Source organism: Ammospiza caudacuta, chromosome 6 (genome assembly GCF_027887145.1).
Source record: "Ammospiza caudacuta isolate bAmmCau1 chromosome 6, bAmmCau1.pri, whole genome shotgun sequence".
Classification (NCBI taxonomy): Eukaryota; Metazoa; Chordata; class Aves; order Passeriformes; family Passerellidae; genus Ammospiza; species Ammospiza caudacuta.
In genome coordinates this window covers 17,664,425-17,687,149 of record NC_080598.1, presented here as the reverse complement: position 1 = coordinate 17,687,149, position 22,725 = coordinate 17,664,425, and the positions used below count along the sequence as shown (strand labels likewise).

Below are 22,725 nucleotides of genomic sequence, written 5' to 3'. Positions count from 1 at the left end.
TGCATGCATTCAATTTCCCTCCCTCCCTCCCCCCTTATTTTTCAAGCATGCACGTAAACAGCTCAGCAAGTGTACAGAGAGTTGCACAAACTATGGATGAAATTCTGTTGGAACAACAATTAAGATGCTCTCAACATGTTTCAAACAGGCCAACAATATGCTGACGTATATTACTCTTTAGCCAACCAGCCTCTGTTTCATTCAGGAACGAGAGGAGGTTGCAGTGCATCGTGAAAACCATACATTCCCCATCCCAAAGGATGTGCCATTTGGAGTGTTCCCCTGATCCACTGGAACCACCTGAACTCGCCCAGGCTGAATGAACACGGCCAATGCTTATCCAATACAGAATCAAGTAAAACGCTTTGCTACAAAGGTAAATTTTAGAGGATATACTTTCATATGAAAGTCTTGTGGTCCTACTATATCTTTGTTGATGATAAGCTTTAGACTTATAAATGCATACACTATCTATAACTGGCATTTACTATAACTATTGCCCATCATGGCACATGGGAATTCCATACTCAGTGTATGGTTATGTCATACAATCTTTGCAGTTTTAAAATATTGACTCTATCTTATACTATATACAGTACACCAGTGGTAAACACTGATTTGAAGAGAGTGAGTTCTTTTCCAATTTTCCCATTCCTTTGATGCATATAGATGTAGATCTAATTTTGGGTTTGTATGGTTGCCTCACATTAAATTATTTAAGCAAAACAGTCTCTTTTAAGAAGGGAATGCTTTTTTAATGGGATTTTACTTCTGTTGCTAAATAGATTATTCTGGCCATTAGCAAACTACTTCTGAGAGATTCATACCTGTCAGAAGTCTGAGAAACTAACTAATAATGATTTATTTATGAAAGGATTTTAAGAAACCTGTGCCAACAGATGTCCATGCTTTTCTTTCTTTCGTGAACTAACCAGCTGTGAATATCCAAATATTTCTTTTAGTGCTCTGTTGAGGTCACTAAATAATAATTTCTTATTTTCTTGAGTATGTTTTGCTTTTGTGTTTTATCACTTCTGTCTGCCACCTCCAAGTCTGTGCTCCTCAGAGTCTGGTAAGCTCTGTGAGCTTTCCAAGTGGCAAACCTTCATTGCTATGATACATTAATTGGTCTCTCCTTATGGGATGGGCTAATTTAAGGACATAGTAGAGCATCCTCCACTAAAGCTTCCTGCACCAGCTGGGGTGGAAGACTCAACTGCCTAGCATATCTGCATGGGGTAGTTACAGCTCCTCAGGCTTTTCTTTCTGAAAGAAATAGGTTAGAAACTCCAAATGCAGACATCAGGTGGTGGTTTCCAGCCCAAACGTGCATCTCTACAGCAAGCGCACTATCGCGTGCTACAGCTAAGCTGACTTTCTCTTAGTTATTTAAACCGGTTGCTAGCTACGTGGTACAGGGCCCCAGCTACATACCCTTTCTTATTCCTCCATCAGGCGGGCAGGGATATTCCCCGGTTGATAAGAGGAAGCAGGGTCCATATCTCTCCCGAGTGCCAGAGCGGGTAAAGGGCAGGCCCTCATCAGGCGTAATAGCCTGGTCTATGTGGGGACAGTCTTCGTTTGCCAGCGCCGCCTTGGCCACCTCACCATTCAGTTTCGAATCTTCAAACATATAAGCAGAAGGCTATTGAAACACTATGCACTGTTTATTAGAGTTCAGGTGCAAATTAAGGGTTCACAGCTAAAGACTTCTATAGCAACACTCTAAAAGGTAGCACATCTGTCCTAGACACTGCGTTCATGTGCACTGCACCAAAATAAAATAAAGTCTGTTAAGTGGGAGGAGAAACAAAAGATGATCCCATTAGGTGTGACAGCAGCCACCTGTACGTCCACACTGAGGGGCCCTTTCAGAAGGGGGCGTGCAGTGGTTCCTAGTCCTGCGAGCAGAAGACCGTGTTAGAAATCAGAGTATGTTTTTGCATGACATTGGATGGTGCATGGATGACCTGTTTGTCATGGAGCCTACTGTCGCTCAGAGCTCTGGAGAGGCAGTGGACTGAGAGTTGTTTGAGTATATTCTGTTTGTGCTGGTTTACGCCCATGTGCAGTATTACTGAGGGGGAAATTCCTGCTCTTCCCCTCCCCAAAATTTACCCAGATGGTTTTATAGCATCTCCAGTATCAGTCATGCAGAATGGCTGTACACGTTTTAGACACACAGAGTACGTTACTATGGAAATACGACAGCAGAACGTGGATTTAAAGAAAACCCAATCCATTTTCTGATGTTCTCCTCTGAAACACATACAGTATTTGCAATGCCAGCAGAGGACACTACATACACAAAACACTACAGCAGGCCATGAATTTGGAAACTAGATAGAGTAAAATTTACTCTTGGCTGTAAATAGCGGCAATAGGTTGTCAGATTTGCCCATTTTGCTCCACACATTCCCATGAGGATAGACTGAGAATCATATGTTTTCTCTGTGTGACTGGGTTTTACATTTATATAACAATTTAAAGTGCTATTTAGTGTAGGATTTTTTTAGGGTTTTAAAGTGCAAATTAGTGTATTGAGAATATACTCGAAATATGGCACAGCTCAATATGAGTATTTTGGTTGAAGGGAAGGAAAAACAGTCAAAATGCGCTTTCTGAAGCTCCACAAATGCCGAGATATGTTAACTGAGCAGTACTGGCAGCATCCTACACCTCGGTTGCACAATGCTTATTACCTAGACACTGTAAGGCAATGGGTGATCCTGCAAGTCTTTAAGGAAAGAAATTCAATGGATAGACTTAATTTTAGTTCCCATTCTACATTCATGTACTAGCTTGTTCTAAATGCTATATAATATCATCATTTAATTTGCAATTGTTTTGAAGCCAGCTAATAAAACAAGCCTCAAAGAAAAAAAAATACAGTTAGGTAGGGTTTGGAGGTATGATTTTGATCATCTGATGGATAACAGATAGGTAGAAGGCAGAAGCATTTTCAAGTTATGTTTCTTACTTTACATACACACACACGCACACACACACACAGGTGTACATGACACGCACTGTGCACGTATCATGCACCAGTAATTGTATTCTTTATTTTTCTTCTATTTAGATGTCACTGGCTTGTCACAACATAATCTGTCTTTGCTGCACATCTCACCTCTGCCTCCATTTTTCTTTGTGTAGAATCAGCCAATTATTTCCCCTGAGAGGGATGTAGTAATGTTTTGTTTTGTTGTGTGAGCAATGAAATAATTAGGTCTCTCAACACATTTAAAAATGTGGCAAAAGCTGTAGGGGCATTTTAATACTTGTAGACACTAATTTCAATAGGATTCTAGAGTTTTAAGGTTTCACTGTGTTGCAATTTCTTTCTGTTCATAATAATCACTGCTATTTAATACCACTCTGAACAAAAACCTGGCATGGCTGCCATAGAAACCGTGACACTGCAGGTACTGAGCCATGTATTTAAAAATCACTTAACTGTGTTTGGGGAGAGCTGCAGTCCTCCTGGGGAGGAGCAAGAACTGGGCTGCTTCATAAGCCTCTACTGCTACAAGCTGGTAGCTCTAATCCTGAAATGAGGCAGCTGAGTCAGCAGAGCTCTGCGCTGAAATCTCTGAGACACCCACTGCTGCTCCTGAGCCCAGGTTTGCAAATGAAATTCTTGGTGATCGAGGGCAAATTGATCCATTCAGGAGCTCAAAACAAGTCTGAGCAGAGTGGTTGTGGGTCAGGCTGCTCACTGGTAACAGCCATTGATTCTTTTGGGAGCAGCTTGCAGGCTCTGTTGTGCTTGAATGGCAACAAAATTGACCTTCTTCAAATTAATTTCTTGAATTGCATTATAAATCTCTAGTAGCTTGAGCTGGAACTTGCTCTTACAGCCTCTTCAGGGTCCCTTAGCTCTGATGATTTTTCCTCTATGCTTGTTAAAATTCCACAACCTTGTTATTTTATTTCCATTCAAGAGGAAGAGAACAGAGTAGCTGGAGATGTGGGCAAATTACTGAACTATCCTATTAATGTCCCTTGAACATTACAGTCATGGGCCATGCCTTAGGGATCACATTCTGGATAGCCATGCTAATCCACAGTGACAACTTGGGTGAATATTTAGGAAGCAGAGAAATTGCCAGCACAGAACACTGCATCTATGCTGGTGTATGTAAGTAAGTGCTAAGTAGAGTAGTTGTGTTCCAAACCACTGGCTACAGTACCTAATTTTCTGGAGGTGTGTGATTAGTCTGTTACAGGAGTAAAGGAAACATAAACATCACTGATGCCATCAGTCCACAGTTAGAAGTTCCCGTTGTTTTAACTAGCAGATTGATGTGCTGAACAATTTTAGGAATAAGGTCTAAAGATGGAATGAAATTACATTATTCAGGTTGATTTCTTCAATTTCTATTTGCATGTTTGCTTTTTCCAAGACTGACCCTGTGTTTGAGAACTGCAGATAAAGAAAAACTATGCAAGCATTGCTGTCTGGTGACTCTGAGTCCAGTTATGCTAATGACAACTATTTCCAGGTGCTTAAAACTTCTAAGGGTTGATTTTGGCCTGACAAACTTGTGAGTCCTTCCATCCCTGCTAGCAGAATCTGAATTAGGCTCATACAGCATTTTTGTTCTTTAGGTTCTGTTCTATGAAGAGAAGTCAATATTATCATCTCTGTTTTACAGATGGGTAAAACTACCATGTAGTGAGGTGACTTGCCTACTGCTATGTAAGAGGTTATTTACAACAAAATCTTCTGACTCTCAGCTTGGCACTTTATCTCCCTAATTGTCCTATCTGTGAATACCTAGCAAACTGCACCAGCTCAAAACATTCTCCTGCAGAGATTTGGCTGAGAGGGTGAAGAAAATATTCAGCATATTTCCCAGGTGAATAATTTGTGTCACAACTACATCATTTGTGTGGTTTCCACTTTTTTTTTTTTTTTTTTCCCTATCTCATCCCTCTGCATTTGTAGAAAAGTACATTAAAAAAGTACATTGTGTGTTTCCAAGCAAATGCTGGATTTCAAAATGGGGGAAAGAATTATGAAAAATATCCCTACTTAGGAGAACTGCTGGATTTTGCATTAGTGTACTCTGCTTATTGTGGAGAAGCACAAGAGAGCTGCCCATGTACCTGCTGTTCCATTACTCATCTCTTTTGCCACAGCAAATTGTTGTAAATTGTTACAGTGGTTTTACCAGTGCTGCTGGTTTTGATTATAATCAAGAGTCTGACACTGACTCTCCAACTATTTGAATTGCACCTTATGTTCAGAGTATCAGTGGACATAATTGTATGATACGTTTATTGACCTCAATCTATGCTTAGAAATGTGGCGCTTGTGCTGAAATGGTTCCTGCATGGGGAAAGTCACCCCAGTCCTCTTCCCTGGAGCAAATACTGCCATTCTCCAACAGCTGCCAAGAAACAAGTTCATGGCCTACCCTGTAGGTATTGTCAGAAGTTATGTTGGGGTCAGGGGTGGTGGCAATTCTCCCTGCTTCATCTCAGGATTGTAGCTGTGCCCCCAAACCCCCATGTCCTCCTCTCCCATGTGTTTACAGACCTGTGCAGTGGTCACTTATTCCAAAGAATGGATGAGTTGAAAGGTACTCTCAGAGGGGAACATTTTCAGTGTTTACAGGATCACTCTGACTGAAACAGGGCGGAGAGAAACCCCACAATCCATAGCAAGGTATCTGAGCATAGTCGCCCACAAGTCAATGTCTGAACACACGCACGGTGACAGATTTGTCCACATTCTGCTAAAAAAAATGGGGTTTTCTCAGCTCTAGATCAGAAACAGAGCAAATAGGAGACATAGTTTTGGGGTTTTTTTGTCAAATGAGGTGACTGACAATTTCCTCCAGAAGAACAGAGAAAGTGTTGCTCCTAGCCTTGTTTAAAGATTGAAAGAGATAACCTACAGCTTTCCTAAGCAGACATTGGGTGACTTCAGAGCTTGTTTTGAGGGAAGGGTTTGACCGGCAGGAAGCAGGCAGGAGCAGCTGAGAACAAGGCCAGGAAAGTAAGTTTCTTGAAAGGTGAAGATTTTGCCTTTATTACTGTTTGTGGATAGTCCCACTCCTGATCAACTGAGTGTCCTTTGGTTCTTTCTCAGAACATGAGGGTCATTTTCATCTAAATTGTGCCATTAATGTTTACAGTAGCTGCCTGAGGAGTTTTATGAAGAAGGTTCTCCATGAGATTCCCTAAGAGCAGAGACCTTTAATCCAGCTGGCTCCCTGAAGAAAGTATTGGTTATGTGTTCCACAAATTAATTACTCTTCTGTATTTCAGTCCTGTCATACTCTCCTGGTGATGTAAAAGGGTTGTTACTGTGGCAAACATTATCTGTGTCATACTCTGCTGGCAATGGGGAATTCTTCTTGAGAAGATGGGTTTCCCTGGCTTTTGGGATCGTGACAGAAAGCTACAGGAGCAGGGGTGGCACAGCTGAGGTGAGGGTGGAGAATTGCTGTGCTCTAGCTTTTCTTAGCTACAAGGCTCTTATCTGGAAGTGGGAAGTAGAGCAGCCGTGAGGCTGCTGGAGGACAGATTTTCCCCAGCTGTCTTTTTCTTAAAAAAAAAAAAAAAAAGGCAAGGGTTTTACATTCCTTTTTGCATCCTGGTTTTGCAGCAGCACTTTTGCCTGATAATTCTTGTGTTAAGCAATGATTATGATTAAATTAGGAGTAGGAATTCAAGTATTCAAAGATATTTACTTTCATTTGTGGAGGAGTTAAGAGCTGCTTGCTATCTGAAAATATCCATTGACTTTATATCCCTAGATTTTACTTCCCTAGTCAGCCAGCTAGAGAATATACCTCATGGACCTGTTGTTTGTGAACAGAGAAGGGCTTGTGGGTGACATTATGGTTGGAGGCATCTTGGGCACAGCAATCATGAAATTATACAGTTTTTGATTCCTAGAGAGTAAGAAAGGGGGGTCAGGAGAACTGCTACCTTGAACTTCTTGAGGCAGACATTAGGAGCCTGGTTGACAGAGTCCCTTGGGAGGCAATCCTGAAGGGTAAAGAAGTCAGGAAGGCTGGACATTTTTCAATAAGGAAATCCTAAAGGCACAGGAAAAGGCTGTCCCTGTGTGCCAAAGAATGATCTGGTGAAAGGAGACCAGCCTGGCTGAACAGGGAACTTTGGCTGAAACTCAGGAAAAAACAGGGTGACTTTCACCTTTGGAAGAGGGGGTAGGCAGCTCAGGATGACTACAGGGATGTCATGAGATCAGGCAGGGTGAAAATTTAAAGGGCCAAAGGCCAACTAGAACTCAATCTGGCTATTGCCATAAAAGATAATAAAAATCTTTCTATAAATACATTAGCAACAAAAGGAGAGCTAAGTAGAATCTCCATCCTTTATTGGATGTAGGAGGGATATATGACAGAGGGTGACAAAAAGGCTGAACTATGTAACAACTTTCTTGTCATAGTCTTTAATAGTCAGTCCAGTTTTATTCTGGTACTCAGTCCCCTGAGCTGAAAGACAGAGATGGGGAGCAGAATTAATCTCCCATAATCCAAAGGGAAATGGTCTGTGAGCATGAAGACAGAAGTTTTCAGGCCAGAGGGATCTGCCCAAGGGTACTGAGGGAGCTCATGGAATGGCTTACCAAGGCACTTTCCATCCTTTATCAGCAGAACTGGTGCACTGGGGAGGTTGGCAAATGTGACACTGAGTTACAAGAGTGGCCAGAAGGAGGATCTGGGGAACTTCAGGCCTGTCAGCCTGACCTTGGTACCTGGGAAGGTCACTGAGCAGATTGTCCTGAGTGCCATCATGTGGCTCATGAAGGACAACCAGGGGATCAGGCCTAGCCAGCACAGATTTAGGAAACCCAGGTCCTGCTTGGCCAACCTGATCTCCTTCTATACCAAGGTGACCCACTTAATGGATGAGAGAAAGGTTTTCCACAGCATTCTTCTAGAGAAATTGTGTGCTCATAGCCTGGAAAAGTGCACTGTTCATTGGGTAAAACACTGTCTGGATGGCTGAGCCCAGAGACTGGAGGTGAGTGGATTCCATCCAGCTGGCAGCCGGTGACAGTGGTGCTCCCCAGGGCTCAGCGCTGGGCTCAGTCCTGTTCAAAATCTTGATCAATTTTGTGGATGAGGGGATGGAGCAGCCTCAGTCAGCTGCAGACACACCAGGCTGGCTGGCAGTGCTGATCTGCTGCAGGGCAGGAAGGCTCTGCAGAGGGATCTGGGCAGGCCGGAGCGATGGCTGAGGCCCGGCTGTGTGAGGGTCAGCCAGGCCAAGGGCCGGGGCCTGGCCTTGGGCACAACAGCCCCAGACAGGGCCACAGGCTGGGCCACAGGCTGGGACCCTGCTGGGCAGAAACGACCTGGGGGTGCTGCTGACAGCAGCTGAACATGAGCCAGCAGTGCCCAGGGGGCCAAGAAGGCCAAGGGCACCCTGGCCTGGATCAGCCATAGTGCGGCCAGCAGGACCAGGCAGGGATTGTCCCCCTGTGCTGGTGAGGCCACACCTTGAATCCTGTGTCCAGTTCTGGGCCCCTCACTGCAGGAAAGACATTGAGGGGCTGGAGAGAGTCCAGAGAAGGGAAATGGGGCTGGTGGAGGGCCTGGGGCACAGGTCCTGTGAGGAGAGGCTGAGGGAGCTGGGGATGTTCAGCCTGGAGAAGAGGAGGCTCAGGGGAGACCTCACCGCTCTCTGCAACTGCCTGGAAGGAGGCTGGAGCCAGGTGGGTGTTGATCTTCTCCCAGTAAGAAGTAATAGGACAGAAGGAAATAGCCTCAAGTTGCAGCTGGAGATGTTTAGATTGAATATCAGGAAACATTTCTTCACCAAAAGGGTTGTCCAGCATTAGAACAGGCTGTCCAGGGAAATGGTCAGGTTGCCATCCCCAGGGTTATTTAAAAGTTGTGTGGGTGTGTCACTTTGGAACATGGTTTAGTGGTGGACTTGCAGTGCTGGGTTGGAGGTTGGACTTGATGACCTTAAAGACCTTTTTCAACCTAAAGAATTGTTATTCAATGATTTCTCTTTGAGATGTTGCATGGAAAGGAAGTACTTACAGTTAAATTCCCAACTCTCTTGAGTCTCTTGAAGTCAAATTCCACTTGTGTTAGCAAGTTGTTTCTGTTTTAGTTGCCTGGATAGTGTTTACTCTGCATTAATATTCATTGTCCACTCATCAATTGCATCAGTATAAATTACTGTATTCTTTTATGCTGGACTGCATGGAAACTCTGCTGTGCTTCTTCACTTATTAAGAGAAAGTCAGAGCATAACAGCAAATCAGGTAGTAAAGGAACTTCACACTGAGACAAATAAGCTTTTCTTGAGTTGGTACATGACTATAGTGATTTCTGAGTTCCTGACAATTAAGAATAAGCAATAAGCTTCATGCTGTCCCTCTGGAAAGCGATCATAATGTCTATCAGCTACTTTTTACCATTCTTTAAAACTAGTTTATGGGAGTAATTGGGGAAGATTGTAAAACAAAATGCTTTGCTCAGGACATCATTCAGCAAAGTAACAATTATACTTCTGTGCCAGACAATCTTTGGCTACAGAAATCAATTTTACAGGCTACAGAGCCTCATACAGGATTAAGAAATGTGAATCCCATGGGTGGGGACTCATTTTTCTTGTTGTTTAATCAGGTCCTCAAAGTGAAAGGGATATAACTATATTACATTAGAAAAATAATTATGTAGAAGATATATTAAACCACAGACAAAGGATGACAAAATGATGAAATGATGACTTGGAGAGTGTGAAAGGAAGTTTAGCAGAGAGAAGAACAGCATAGAAAATATGGGTTTAAGCCTTTGGAAATGAGCAATGATATGTTGACATAGGCACCATTGGTTTTCACATGAGAGTGACAAGAATCCTAGATTGGTAGGTTTGGGAGTGTTTTCTTCTGGAGAGTAATGAAAATTAATTTTTCCCATGCAGACTATCTGAAAAAAAGAAAGTAATTTGACTAAATAGCTCTATTTTCATACCAAGTACTTACTCTTTGCATTAATACCTCGCATCAGGTTTTGTGTCACAACCTCAGTGAAGTTACCTATAGTCTGTGACATTCCTGGTTCTTTTGCAATAAAGAACTGTTTTGTAATCTCCTCGGCTGCCCAACATGGAGCTCAGGTTGATGGGAATTGGAGAAAAACTTCACAGAATAAAATGTGACAGTCTGTAACATACACAAGTCGCAAGCAACGTAGAGCAATAACAAGTAAATGTTAACAAACAGAGCGAAAGAGAGAAAGAGAAAAAAGAGAGAAATGTGAACATGTAAAAGAATTAAGATTCCTATATAACAACTTCATTTTAGTTACCCCAATATTCTAAGGCCATTAAAATCAATATCTACGTATGTTTATTATAGTTTCCTGGTTTTTATATTACTGCATATTTTGAAAATTCTGAGTACTGAAGGACTTTACACTGCACGAGAGCAGAATTTAGTATGCTACATGAGTTATGCAGAATCCTTCCAACCCAACCTACCTCTTCAACATTTACTCACCACCAGGGTCCCTCCAGGAAGCCGTGTCCCCAGGAAAGGCACTCCAGTGACGGTGGTGACCGTCTCTCCCAGTACTAACTCGGCCAACATAGTAACGTCACTCCCAGAGAATATCACCCTTGACAGGTACTACTTCTTGAAGTGAGGTGACAGTATGTTGGCTGCCTACCTACTGGTACTGCTAGAGAAGTACAGGAGCTCTAGGAAAGTCGATCCAGTGCATCTTGCTATTTACAGGCATTATTGGATATGTGCTTAATGCAGTGCTGAGAACAGTTGCTTCTGGAAATCCTGCATTGCAAAGAGCTCTGGAAGATCCTTCCTAGTTTCATCCTGATCCTCTCGTGGGTTTACTTATACCTACCCCGAACACCTGAGAGTCTCACTAACACCCAGGGGATCATTGACAGGTTACAGGAAAATGCAGTCAGGTGAGTAATGTTACCACCTTATATTGCTGCTCTGACTGAGGAATACAGTATGATGATCTATACAGTATGGTTTCTGAGACATGGAACGTGGATGAATGGATACAAAGAACTATGACAGCAGGAATGGTAGAGTGCTTGTTATTCCAGCTTTGTGCTTATAAACAGACAAGCAAGTCAACAACAGGCTCAGAGAAAATATTCAGCAAGTATAGTCCAAGAGGGATACAAGCAAGTGGACTGGGCACAGAACTTGGACCTCATACCCTATACCTCCTTGCCCCTGGCCTTTTGTAGTAACAGGTGAGTGATCTGGTGTGTTTAATTGTACTGCAGCAGAAATGTACTTGTTGCACAGAGGTGCCTTTTCTTGTATCTGTCCTGCAAATACCAACCATACTCAGTACAGCAGAAGGAAGAGATGCCAAGATTATCTTTTTCATATTCCAGGAATGCATTCTGCACTGGCTGGCATGGGAACCATGTGCTTGAGAAATAGGATTTACCATATTTATATCTGCTTTGTGCTGGAGGATTGGCACAGGTTGGCCTTATTTGGCTGAAGTGCTTGTATCTGTGTTTTCCCATGACTCCAAGTGCCTTGTGCTCATTAGGTTATTAAGGCATGAAAACTCCTAAAATTTATTATTTAGTTCTGCATTTGTTTTTTAGCTTAGTGCAGTCCTTTCCCTAAACACCCTCAGCCCTGGCTGAGGTCTACAGGGTTTGTATGGTGAGATTTTCTAATTTTATAAGTTTTTTTTCACATCTCACCTAGTGCCAGAAAAAAGCATGAAACATTAAGCACTGTGCTTGGATACATAGCTCCTCCTCTTTGTTTTTAAATTACTTGACATAGAGGATGTTATTTTTTACTCACATTCTAAAGTCAACAGTAGTACAAGTGACACCCACTGGTTTTATCTCTTCAGGAAGTGACAGATGAATAATTGTACAACAAGGTATTACATTATATTAGTTATAGATTCTGCTTTACATGTGACCCTCAGCTGTGAGGTTGCAGGAATGCCACACGAGGCAGGGGGCAAGGAATAGATCCAAAGTGCTTCCACAGAACTGTAGGCACTTAACTGACAATATTGAATTAGAGCTGCAGTCACCTGTGATCCCTTATGGAGAAAGGCACCCTCAGAGGACAGCTCAGGTCATAAATGAGTGGATTACTCTTGGAGGCTTCCTGGTTCTTCTTCTAATATAAGGGGGGCCACAGACAAATTAAAATTAAGTTAGATGAGAAGAACTGAGTGTTATTCCTTTTGTTTTGAGCTGCTAGCAATTTCTCCATTAGATCCCAAACACTCCATCATCAGTGATATCAAGATGTGATCATTACCTCATTTGCTATTTTGGAGTGAGGAGGTTTGGATTTTAAAGACTAGGAAGGCTAAGTATAGTGAGGAAAGAAAAAACACCTCCCTATTACCTTTTCCACTGCCTTTTTAGTACTTTTTATGTCCAACACCTTTAAACACCTGAACTTTTTAAGCTGAAACAGACCTAAGCTTTTAGCAATTACTTTGCCATCTACTGTCCATCTTACAGAGAGGGGCAAAGGTTTTATGACACTAAAATTAGATGAGACTTTTTTTATAGTGTTCAGAGACACTTGATCAGAGAATTTGCTTCCTGGAGGTTTGAAGGACCACCACAGTAACTACATACCTATAGCTTTAACAATGCTTTGTTCTCCATAAAAGCCACCGAGGTTCACAAGCTGCAGTGAAATGTTAGGCAGCAGAATGGGCCTCTGACAAGAGCTGCCTAGAGTTCCCAGCTCCCACTGAGCACTGGCACTAGAATTACAGTGCTCAGCACACTTCTGACGTTAGAGGCAGTGTGTTGCACAAGGAATAAGGGTTATTTAGGTTATGATGACAGAAGAGATGAAAAATGAAGCCCTGAGAAAAGAGCAGCTCCTTCAGAAAGCATGAGTGATAAAGCTGGAATGGGTAATTCCACACGATTTCTTTAAAAGGATATCAGCTCTCTCTCAGGAAATTGCATTGAAATAATGGGTTCCTAACATCACAGTTTGTTCCAGTTCATCTGACCATGGAGTACACTGGAGTCAGTGCAACTTTGTAGCTCCCTTCTGTCAGTGTTAGACTTGGATTACTTTAACTATTCAGACATCAGGATAGTCCAGGAGTGGGTTATTGAAAATTGACTTTGGGGCAGAGAAGTAAAAGAACCACAGAATGTTTTTCTGAAGCTGAAGTCTGTGTTAGTAATGACAGATATTACCCCTCTCCTCTTAGCTGCCTCAGTTATAGTAATTTTTTGTGTATTTTACAGCTGTCCACTGAATAGAGAATTTTGCCACAAGTACACTGTGAAAGAGCCTGCACAAGGATATCCTTGGAGTATAGCTTAAGTGAAGATGTATGCAGAGTGGATAAGAGAGGTGAGAAATTCTTAATTTGGCCATGGTTAAGTCAATATAAACCTTTTTTGTGCTGGTTTTGTAAATATATATATGAAAAGAATAAAAGGGTGGGGTAGATCTCTGAACAAATCCCAAATAACCTATCTCCTTGGCTTATGTATTATGAATGCATTCTTTAGACCATTGCTATTTGGCACCAGACAGTACTGTAGGCATCAAATGAAGTTATGAATTCTTGAATTCTTGTTCGAAATTTCTTTTACATATTGGAAAGTTACATTCACTGCTTCATCCAGTGACAACTCTGAGATGTCACCATGCAGTCAACTGGTCCAGCAGGTGAGCACACAGCTCATGTAAGAGAAGGGCTGAGGAGCTGGGCAACACTTTAAAAACAAAACTGAGAGCTTTTAATATTTGCTTTGCAATTTTTGAGGTCTTAAAATGTTTCACTATGTACTGAATTAAATTATTATACCTGTAGGACAGTGTGAGGTTTGGGACAAAAGTCATGTTTAAGTGGTTGGAACCGTATTTCTCTGGTTTTTGAGTTTTTTTTTTTTTTTTTTTTTCTTATTTTTTCTTTTTTTTTTTTTTTTTTACTTCTGTTATGATACTGACTGTTTAGAATACTCAAGCCTTGAGATAAAAGACAGTCCAGCATAGTGTTGTCAACCATAGACTATGGTTGACTGATGCTTTTTTAGTTGTATTCAACTAGTGACTTTGCCACAGACCTTTCAAGTAATCTTCCTCAATTAAATTAAGCCCTGTGTCAACTGAAAATATTGGAGATTATTTCAATTTTATCTTTGCTGTCCACTTAGCCTGTTGGGTATTTGATTGCAGTATAGTGGTTGTCCTGTATAAAATGATGCCAAAATGAAGCCCTGATCTTGAACAGGGCCTGTAAACAGCACTGCATTATGACAACATTAATCCTTTGACATGGAGATGTTAGAATTTGGTGGGTGTATGTTAAGTGAGGAGGGATACTGTTCTCTATAGTTTGAGATATTCCCAGGTAAAAGAGTTTTGGTCAAATTGGTCAGGTGAAATCTGCTGCTCTGTATCAGGCCCAGTTTCACCAGGCACTCTTTAAGCAGACAATGATTTGTATAGAGGAAATTTCTCCTTTCTTAATGCTGCTGGCAAAGGTCTGACTGCAGCTCTAGCTCTGCCATCCTCTACTCTGAAATGCCTTTCCTCCCTTTTGCTGCTTTCCCAGCCACCCACTGGTGGGATCAGACAGGATGGAAAACAGGAAGAGCTGCTGCAGAAAGGGGAGGTAAGGTAGAATGAAACTAACATTCTTGAACTCTGACAGATTAAAATCAAGTGCTGTTAATTAAAGATACCCTCCTGCCAGGTGTAGATTAGCCCAGGACTGAGCTGCTGAGAGTGTTGGGGGCAATAAAAAGATTTAATTCAAACCTGCCAGTCTTTAAATTCAAAGCATCTTTGCTTTGGCTGCAAATGACCACAGCAGCTTTGGCAGCAGCTGTGCAGCCTGTGGGCAAAACTCTGCTGTTTGCATGCCTGTGCCAAGAAAGTGCTCCTTATCCTGGGAGGAAGCACCGGGCAGAGCTGTGCTGAGCTCTCTGCAGAGCCCCCTTGGCCCTGAGGGCATGGACCAGGAACAGATGTGAAGTGCAGACTCGAAGAATGAGGGAGAGAGTTCATGTGTAGAACTGCTTCATGCTCAGCCCTGTTTGGTGATGTGTCTAATCACTCCACTACCAATAATGTATAGAATTAATAACTTCATGTGATGTCCTTTACACCTGAGCAACTAAGCAGGCTTTTTGTTTTTTAATAACATATTGGATAAAAATCACATGATCTTATGTGACCTAGACACTGTCACACTGAACCTTTACAGTTAAAAATTACAAGAAATATGCTGGACAACTTGGACACTATTTTAGAAAAGTTAGGCACCCATTCTGTGTTCCTAATGCAATATTAGCTATAATATTAACTATAACTAGTTGTAAACAACTAGATTATGTTAACCAATCTAAAGATTTTCACTGCTTGCAAATCCCTGTTTCCATATAGTGCTGGTTATGGTTTCAAAAACAAGTCAGTTCCTGTGAATGCTTCATGTTACAGAAATGAAACTTAACATCTGAGGCAATGCAGATCTTAACAGTTTGGTCCTGATGTTAGTATTTTTTGCTTTTCTCCTGCACACATATAGATCTTTCCCTATTTGGAAACTTAAAGATGCAGGCAATATTTTTTTGCTGCTAGTGGTGCATAATAATTATCAGAAACAGAACTCCAGCTACAGTGTTACAATTTTGTTAGCTGAAGTGTAAGTGTGCTTTGTTGCTTCTTAAAATATATATATGCTTGTATATGTATATAAAAATAGTCTCTCTTAATTATTGCAGAAATAGATAAGTTGCTGCTACTATCAATACTTCATGGACATTGTGGTAACAGCTGAGTTTAGAGCACTGATGGTGGTGAAACAGTTCCACATTGAACCAAAATTACATATATTCTCAGGATACCAGGGTGGAATTGTACTGAACTTGTAGAGTTCCTGGTCCTCCAGTTCCCAGAGAGGACCAGGGTAGGTAATGGAAGGAACTTTATAATGCCAGGAATTTCTGAGCTGATTTCACTCTGTAGCTGACTGCTAAAGTACCTCAGAATCTGGCATTTCTTGCACCCTATCATGGAGCAGTTGGCACATTGCTCATGGTAGGAGACACACAATACTGCTGTGCCCTCTTTCCCTCTTGATCCATGATACCACAAAAGCATCTGCTTTATGAGGAAGTTTGCTGCTTGAACATGAGCAGTGATAAGCATTTGCAACCTGAGGGGAATGGATGACAGAACCATCGCTTGTGTGCGCCAAGGGTACAATTGGTACAGTCTATCAGTCACGTGAATTGTGATTGGCCTGTTGCAATGGAAATAGCCTTTAACAAAAACAAAATGAAAGCTATTTACCTTTTGAATGGATTTTACATACTTGCACAGAAGGGAAAAGAAATAGGAAAGGAAGAGAAAAGAGAATAGGAAAGAAGAGAAACATTCCCACCAGCTCTTCCCCTCCAAAATTAGCATTGGCATTGGTGAAGTCACACACAAAGGAAAGTCTCACTTTCTTTGTGCTTCTCACAATGACATCAACATGCATGGCTATGAGATGATGAGAAAATATCTCACTCACAATGAGTAACAAATCAGAATTTTCTTCAAAGCAAAAAATGATAACACAAGACCATCATAGGTATATGCTAGCTTTTCCAAAACACCTGTTTTGAACTCTATATCTGTTGAGATCACTTGGCTGGCGATCTGTCCTTTCTAATATAATGCAGGGGGACATTTTGAAAAGGCTGAAGAATGTCTACTATGCAACTTGGCTGGAATATCTGCCAAAAAATGAAGTTGGCATTGTTTTCAACATGGTTATCTACTTTCAAATTACTCCATAGAATAGATAGTGATATTCCATGGGTAGAGGTAGATTATGGGGTTTAAAAAATCAAATTGGAGCCCCGTAATTTTGTGTGCTATAGGAGTCTCATAGAACTGAGATATTCCCATAATTAACCACTAGCCATGGGATATTATAATATATTCCATGGTGACTAGTATTCTTTCCATTTCCCTCCCCACTCCCAGTAGAATTAGAATGGTTAATTTAGCTCTGGTTTCACCTATTGCTAACATGAATCAGTACAATTAAAAATAAGAATGAGGCAATCACTGTTTAGGCCAAACCAGTCGGTAATGACCAGTCAGACCTTTTCCAGTTGGCCTTTGCTGCTAGAAGGTTGAAAGAGCTGTAGCTCACCAACCCATACTTGCAAAAGGAGTATGTTTTAGAAAATGTGGTTCAAAACTCGTCATAGTTCTAAATGCTAAATTCTAGTGGAATATTATAGGATAGATTGATTTGCATGCCATGGAATAAACATCCTTACATCTAGTCTTGTCTCAGAGTGAGTCATTTTGCATTAGTGTCAAGAATTTGAGCTGTTGTTCTACTTTGCAGTTAATCATCAGAAAGAGACTGGATTGTCTCATGAATATGCATGATGGTATAGTTGTCCCTTCAACTTACTAGGCACCTAGTTTCTGTAATGAGATGTACAATATCTGCCATTTAAAACAGCTGAAAGATCCCAAATGGGAACAAATGAGAAAGCATCTGGCTGTTTCGAATTCCAGCCCTGTTTTGTCAGAAAGCTCTGTAATTGCTGAGTACTTGGCTCCTACTCTGCTCTATGAAGCATTCAGCTCTCAGGAGCCTCTGAGATGCATTACACAGTCCAGCAACACAGCTGTAGAACTCTCAAAATTCTTCCACTAGATGTAACAGCTTTCCAAAATATCTTGAGACTTGTATGCCCTTAACCAGGACCAAAGTTTGGGCTCCTAGAGCGTGCTCTCATCCTTAGTTTTGCTGATCAGCCTCCACTGTACCATTTGTCCCTGCAACCTAGACTTCACACATATTATTCACTGTGTGATGGTGGGACTAGAATGGATAAATGTGCTACCCATTGCTCTAAGAAAGCAGTCTGGCTGAATCTTAAATCACTACGCGGGATGGAGGTTAACGGTCAGATGGACATTCCTCTAAGAGGTTTCCTACCTGCTCTGTTAATTTCTAAAATTTCTTCTTGGGCCAGTGGGCAAGTGTCGCTCTGAGTACTGTGGTGTGGAGAGTTTACGACAGATTTACAATAATTGGGGGATCCCAGCTGGGGTGGCCTCGGGATATGCTTCTTTTTTTTCTTTGGTAGCTTCTGCTTAGCCATAGCTAAGGAGTAATACATTCCGAAATTGTTCACAATGACAGGGACAGGCATGGCAATGGTCAGCACACCAGCGAGAGCGCAGAGGGCCCCCACCAGCATGCCTGACCAAGTCTGAGGATACATGTCTCCGTAGCCCAGGGTCGTCATGGTGACAACAGCCCACCAAAAGCCGATGGGGATATTTTTAAAGTGTGTGTGTTCACTGGCACTAGGGTCATTTGGTTTAGCACCTATTCTCTCGGCATAATAGATCATCGTGGCAAAGATTAAGACGCCCAATGCCAAAAATATGATGAGCAGCAAGAATTCATTTGTGCTGGCACGGAGGGTGTGTCCCAAGACCCGCAACCCGACGAAGTGGCGGGTCAGCTTGAAAATTCGCAGGATTCGCACAAAACGGACTACGCGGAGGAAGCCCAGGACATCCTTAGCAGCTTTGGAAGACAGGCCACTGAGTCCAACCTCTAGATAGAAAGGCAGTATGGCCACAAAGTCAATGATGTTCAAAGAGTTTTTGATAAATTCCACCTTGTTTGGGCAGAAAGTGACTCTCATCAAGAACTCAAATGTAAACCAGACCACACAGACACCTTCGATGTAGGTGAGAAAGGCTTCCGTCTCTGCTTCTCTGTAGTGCCGCACCTGGGTGTCATTCCCGATGAATTCAGTTTCTGTCTTGTTCACAATGGGGTTAAATCTCTCGTGGGTCTCGAGGCAGAAGGTGGTAATGGAGACCAGAATGAAGAACAGGGAGGCAAATGCCACATACTGTGGAAAGAAAGATATGAGAGAAATGTTAAACCATAGGTTAAGTACAGGGGCTTTGATTCTGAAGCATCAGGGAGAGGCAAGAGCTGTATTAAATGTGAATATTATGCCAAGCTTTCTTCCTGTGGGCTTAAGATGCCAAGTCTCACCTGCAAAGACAGCCTAACATTCAGCCTGGGAGGGAAAGCAGTATATAAGTACATGTTAAAATCCAGTCTTATACAGATAGCACCTTAGTGAGAGTGTAAATTTAAGCAAGCACTTAAATCTCAGGACTGTCTGTGGGATTTAAGGTTAAAGACATATTGAAATTGTACCTTCCTGAACTTAGTCTTTTGTTACTTCCTTGCCTTAAAGAGAGAGCACACCTTCCAGGATAGCTGCCAGGCAGTACTTCTCTCAGAATTCTCTCAGCAGTATCGTGGCTGCTCTCAGCTTAGTGAGAGCTGTGATATTTCAGATCTCAGGTGCTAGTAAATACTGGTGGCAGTCTCAGGTGGGCTCTACAGCAAGGAGCAGAGTCCTTGGCATCATCAGACTTTCTTGGCAAACTCCAGACACAGGTTGAGAAGAGTTACATTATGAAGCAGAGCTCTCAAATGCCTCTGTTCTCAGTTCCCTTCTCTAGATCTTTTGGGAGTGGGGGATAGGGGGAATAAGGAAGAAGTTTCAGATAAACCTGTCAGCTGAACCCAAAGAACACACACATCTGTTGGCTTTCACCGGACACAATTTTCTTGAAGAGATTCTCATTACGGTGTAAGACTTGTACTAGAATTAGGTTAACTTTTTAAAAGTATCTTGGATTACTATTACAATCTGGCCTTGAATGTTTCCAGGGATGGAGCATCCACTACCTCTCTGGGAAATCTGCCCTTGCGTTCCACCACCTTCATTGTAAAAAAATCTCTTCTAGTATGAATCTTCCCTTGTTTAGGTTAAAAACATTACAACAGGACTTACAAAAAAGTCAATCTGCATCTTTCTTATGAGCTTCCTTTAAATATTGACGGGGAGACCTTGTTGGCAGCAATAAGATCTCCCTGGAGAATTCTATTCTCCAAGCTGATCAAAGCCAGTTTTTTTAGCTTTTCTCAGCATTTCCTCAGCCTAAAGGAGATCTCTTGGTTGTATTCCAGGATAATTGAGGGGTACAGTCAGTGCAGTCAGGCCAAAATTCACACGTCTTGTAACCACAGCTGCCCTGCTCAGTCCTCCTTTAATCAATTAAGTAATTTGCACATATCTAAGTCTCTTTGTGTGTGGGAGTGGTACAGTCATGGTAATACCTCTTGCCACTCCACTCCCTACATCTGTTAACCTTCTTGTTTGTCATGTGTGGCACCTTGACAAGAGATTTCATATAAGGTATTTCCCTGTCTTTATGAGCATGAGCAACTGTGATAATAAAATATTAGTTTCCTGTTCCTTTTAGTTGCCTGTTACTCACAGTGTCCCTTTTTCAACAATGTAGTCAACACAGAGGTTAAAAAGAACTAGTTTCTTCTATCTGGGTGTTGCCAGTAATGCAGTGCAATAGTCTGAACAAAACTGCTGCCAAAAGAACAGACCCATTAAAAATAACCTATGCTTCAAACTATCAAAGCTCTCCTGCAATCAAGAAGTTCCTCCTGTCTGCCTTCCTGGGTAGACCTAGTGCAGAATTACACTTGACCTTCTATATTAGCAAACAAAGTCAAAAGCATGGATTTGCCACATTTTGAGGCGAACCGTTTAATAGAATACAAAGAAAATGGAAGAGAATAAAATCACCAAGTCATTTAGGTTGGAAGGGCCCTCTGGAGGTTGTTTGGTACAATTTCAAAGATGGACCAGGTTGCTCTTGCCTACTCCAAGGCTGGAGATCCCACAGCCTCTCTGGGCAGCCTATGCCAGTGTTAGGCCAGTAAGAGCAAATAAGCTTGGAAGGATATAGAAGCAAACAGACTCTTCTACTTTTCAAATTCAGCTTTGTTGCCAAAGAGATCAGAACAATTGTTGCAGATTTAAACAATAAAGTGATATTTTCCCGTAAAATCTTCAGGTTCTCACAGCACTGTTATGTGAAGATCTGCTATATGTGCTGATATGTGCTGAAATCAATGCCTAATATATCTGGCAGATAAACAATATGAAGATTAGGGAACTTGAGAAGCAGGATTTTTGGGTATATTTTTCGTCAGAATCTCCTGTTAAAGAGGGAAATTTCTTTATGCACCGTTTCTCCATCTGTACAATTGGTGGTGTTGACCATGTACTTTGTGATCCTATATAAATGTGTGCAGGTTCTATATGCTTTTATCTAAACATTAGTGGCTTTAGTATATCAACAGTCTTCCTGAAAAATCCTTTTTGTGTACGATATCAATAACACTTGGAGATTACTTGTCTACATGTGAGTAAAATGATAAACGAAAAGCATCTTGCACCAAGCAGTCAGGAAGATGTTCCTAGCAGCCTGAGCATGTCTGCTGTGTTCCAGCCTGGGGCAGATTGTCTCATGGAATCATAGAGCCCTGAGAATTCAGGCTACAGAAGGAAGTGCTGACACTTCCTTAAGGCAGGTAGGATGAGGAGAGAGGGCAATAAAACCATTTTGCATTTTAAGGGCTTATGAAGATGGCCCCTTTCTTTATCCTGACTCCAAATGCAATCCTCTTCTTGGTGTATAAAAATATATCTCCTGAGTGAGTTTTTCCTGCTTAGGACAACCTTCAGGCTGACCTCGCAGAGCAAGTATCTTGAAACTGATGTTTTGCTGTATTAAAGAGAACAAATAACCAATTCTGACCAGGCATTAAGTTTTCTGCAGTGGTACAGGTTGGCAGTGCTATCGTAGAGAACATCACACCCATCATCTCTCATTGTTAGCCCGTGTGTACTCACACCTTGGCTTCAGAGAGTAATTGAGAGCTTTTAGTCCCCACTTCAGCAGAGCAGGAAGCACCTCCTAAATGAGTGTGAAGTGTCTGCTTCCTCCTATCTGGTTTTAACAGCTTTTTTCCCAGGGATGGGCATGTTTTTGTAGGCTTTGTGGCTTTGAAAGCATGAGTCTGCTTTCAAGATTTCATTAAACTATGTATGAGTAATTGTACTGACAGGAAGAATCCCAGTATTTTTCTCCAATTTAACTTTTCTCCAGTTTAAGTTCAGAAATGCCTAAAAGTCAGGCCTGACAATTTGTTCACTGGCATCCATCTCTGATAGATTTATCACCTGCAGCCTCTTGAAACACAGGAATTTATCAGCTTACTTCAAGTATCACTGGCACAGATTTATGTTTGTGATCCCCAGTTTGTATTGCTCTCTTCCCTTCTTTCTCCGGAATATTTTTCTTTGTTAATCATCTGAGATTTAGGAAACTGTAAGCATGATCTAATAGCACAAAAATCGGTGAGTGGACTTTTCTAGGAAGACCAGCATTAATTTTTTCCAAAGATGTGAAAAAAAAAAAGAGTACTCCCTGGTCTACGATCAGAGGTCCATTGAGTCTAATATGATAACTTGTCAAATCCAGAGATGGGCAGTGCTGATAAAATCTGGTGAAAACTATGGGACTCACACGTGTTCTATTGTCTTTGAAAATAAGTCCATCTCTTTTTATTTCACTAATAGTGGTATGAAAACTAATCAAACCAATGGATTGCTCTTGCATAATTTAGTGGTACTTAATCTTATATTTTACAGCAGTTTCTCTTCCTCCTAGGATCTGGATGGGCTGAGGGAAAAGAGTGAGGATTTTAAGAAGTGATGTCACATGCTGTTGAGTTACATAATGGCATCTAAAATTTCTATAATTAAAGAATATACTTAGGTAAAGTGTTTGAA

General features: G+C 41.6%; 1 protein-coding gene across 5 annotated transcripts in view; it reads right to left on the bottom strand.

The window, feature by feature from the left end:
- The window catches only part of KCNC1 (potassium voltage-gated channel subfamily C member 1), a 120,773-nt gene that overhangs the window by 18,206 nt on the left and 79,842 nt on the right, over nucleotides 1-22,725 (bottom strand). For 4 of the 5 annotated variants that reach the window (XM_058806472.1, XM_058806473.1, XM_058806469.1 and 1 more), the window contains exons 2-3: nucleotides 17,964-18,897; nucleotides 1,435-1,623 (exon numbers count right to left, since the gene is read on the bottom strand). In XM_058806472.1, the coding sequence (XP_058662455.1) occupies nucleotides 1,435-1,623; nucleotides 17,964-18,897 (1,123 nt within the window). The remainder of the gene's footprint in view (nucleotides 1-1,434; nucleotides 1,624-17,963; nucleotides 18,898-22,725) is intronic. The other variant, XM_058806471.1, reaches the window with a different exon arrangement.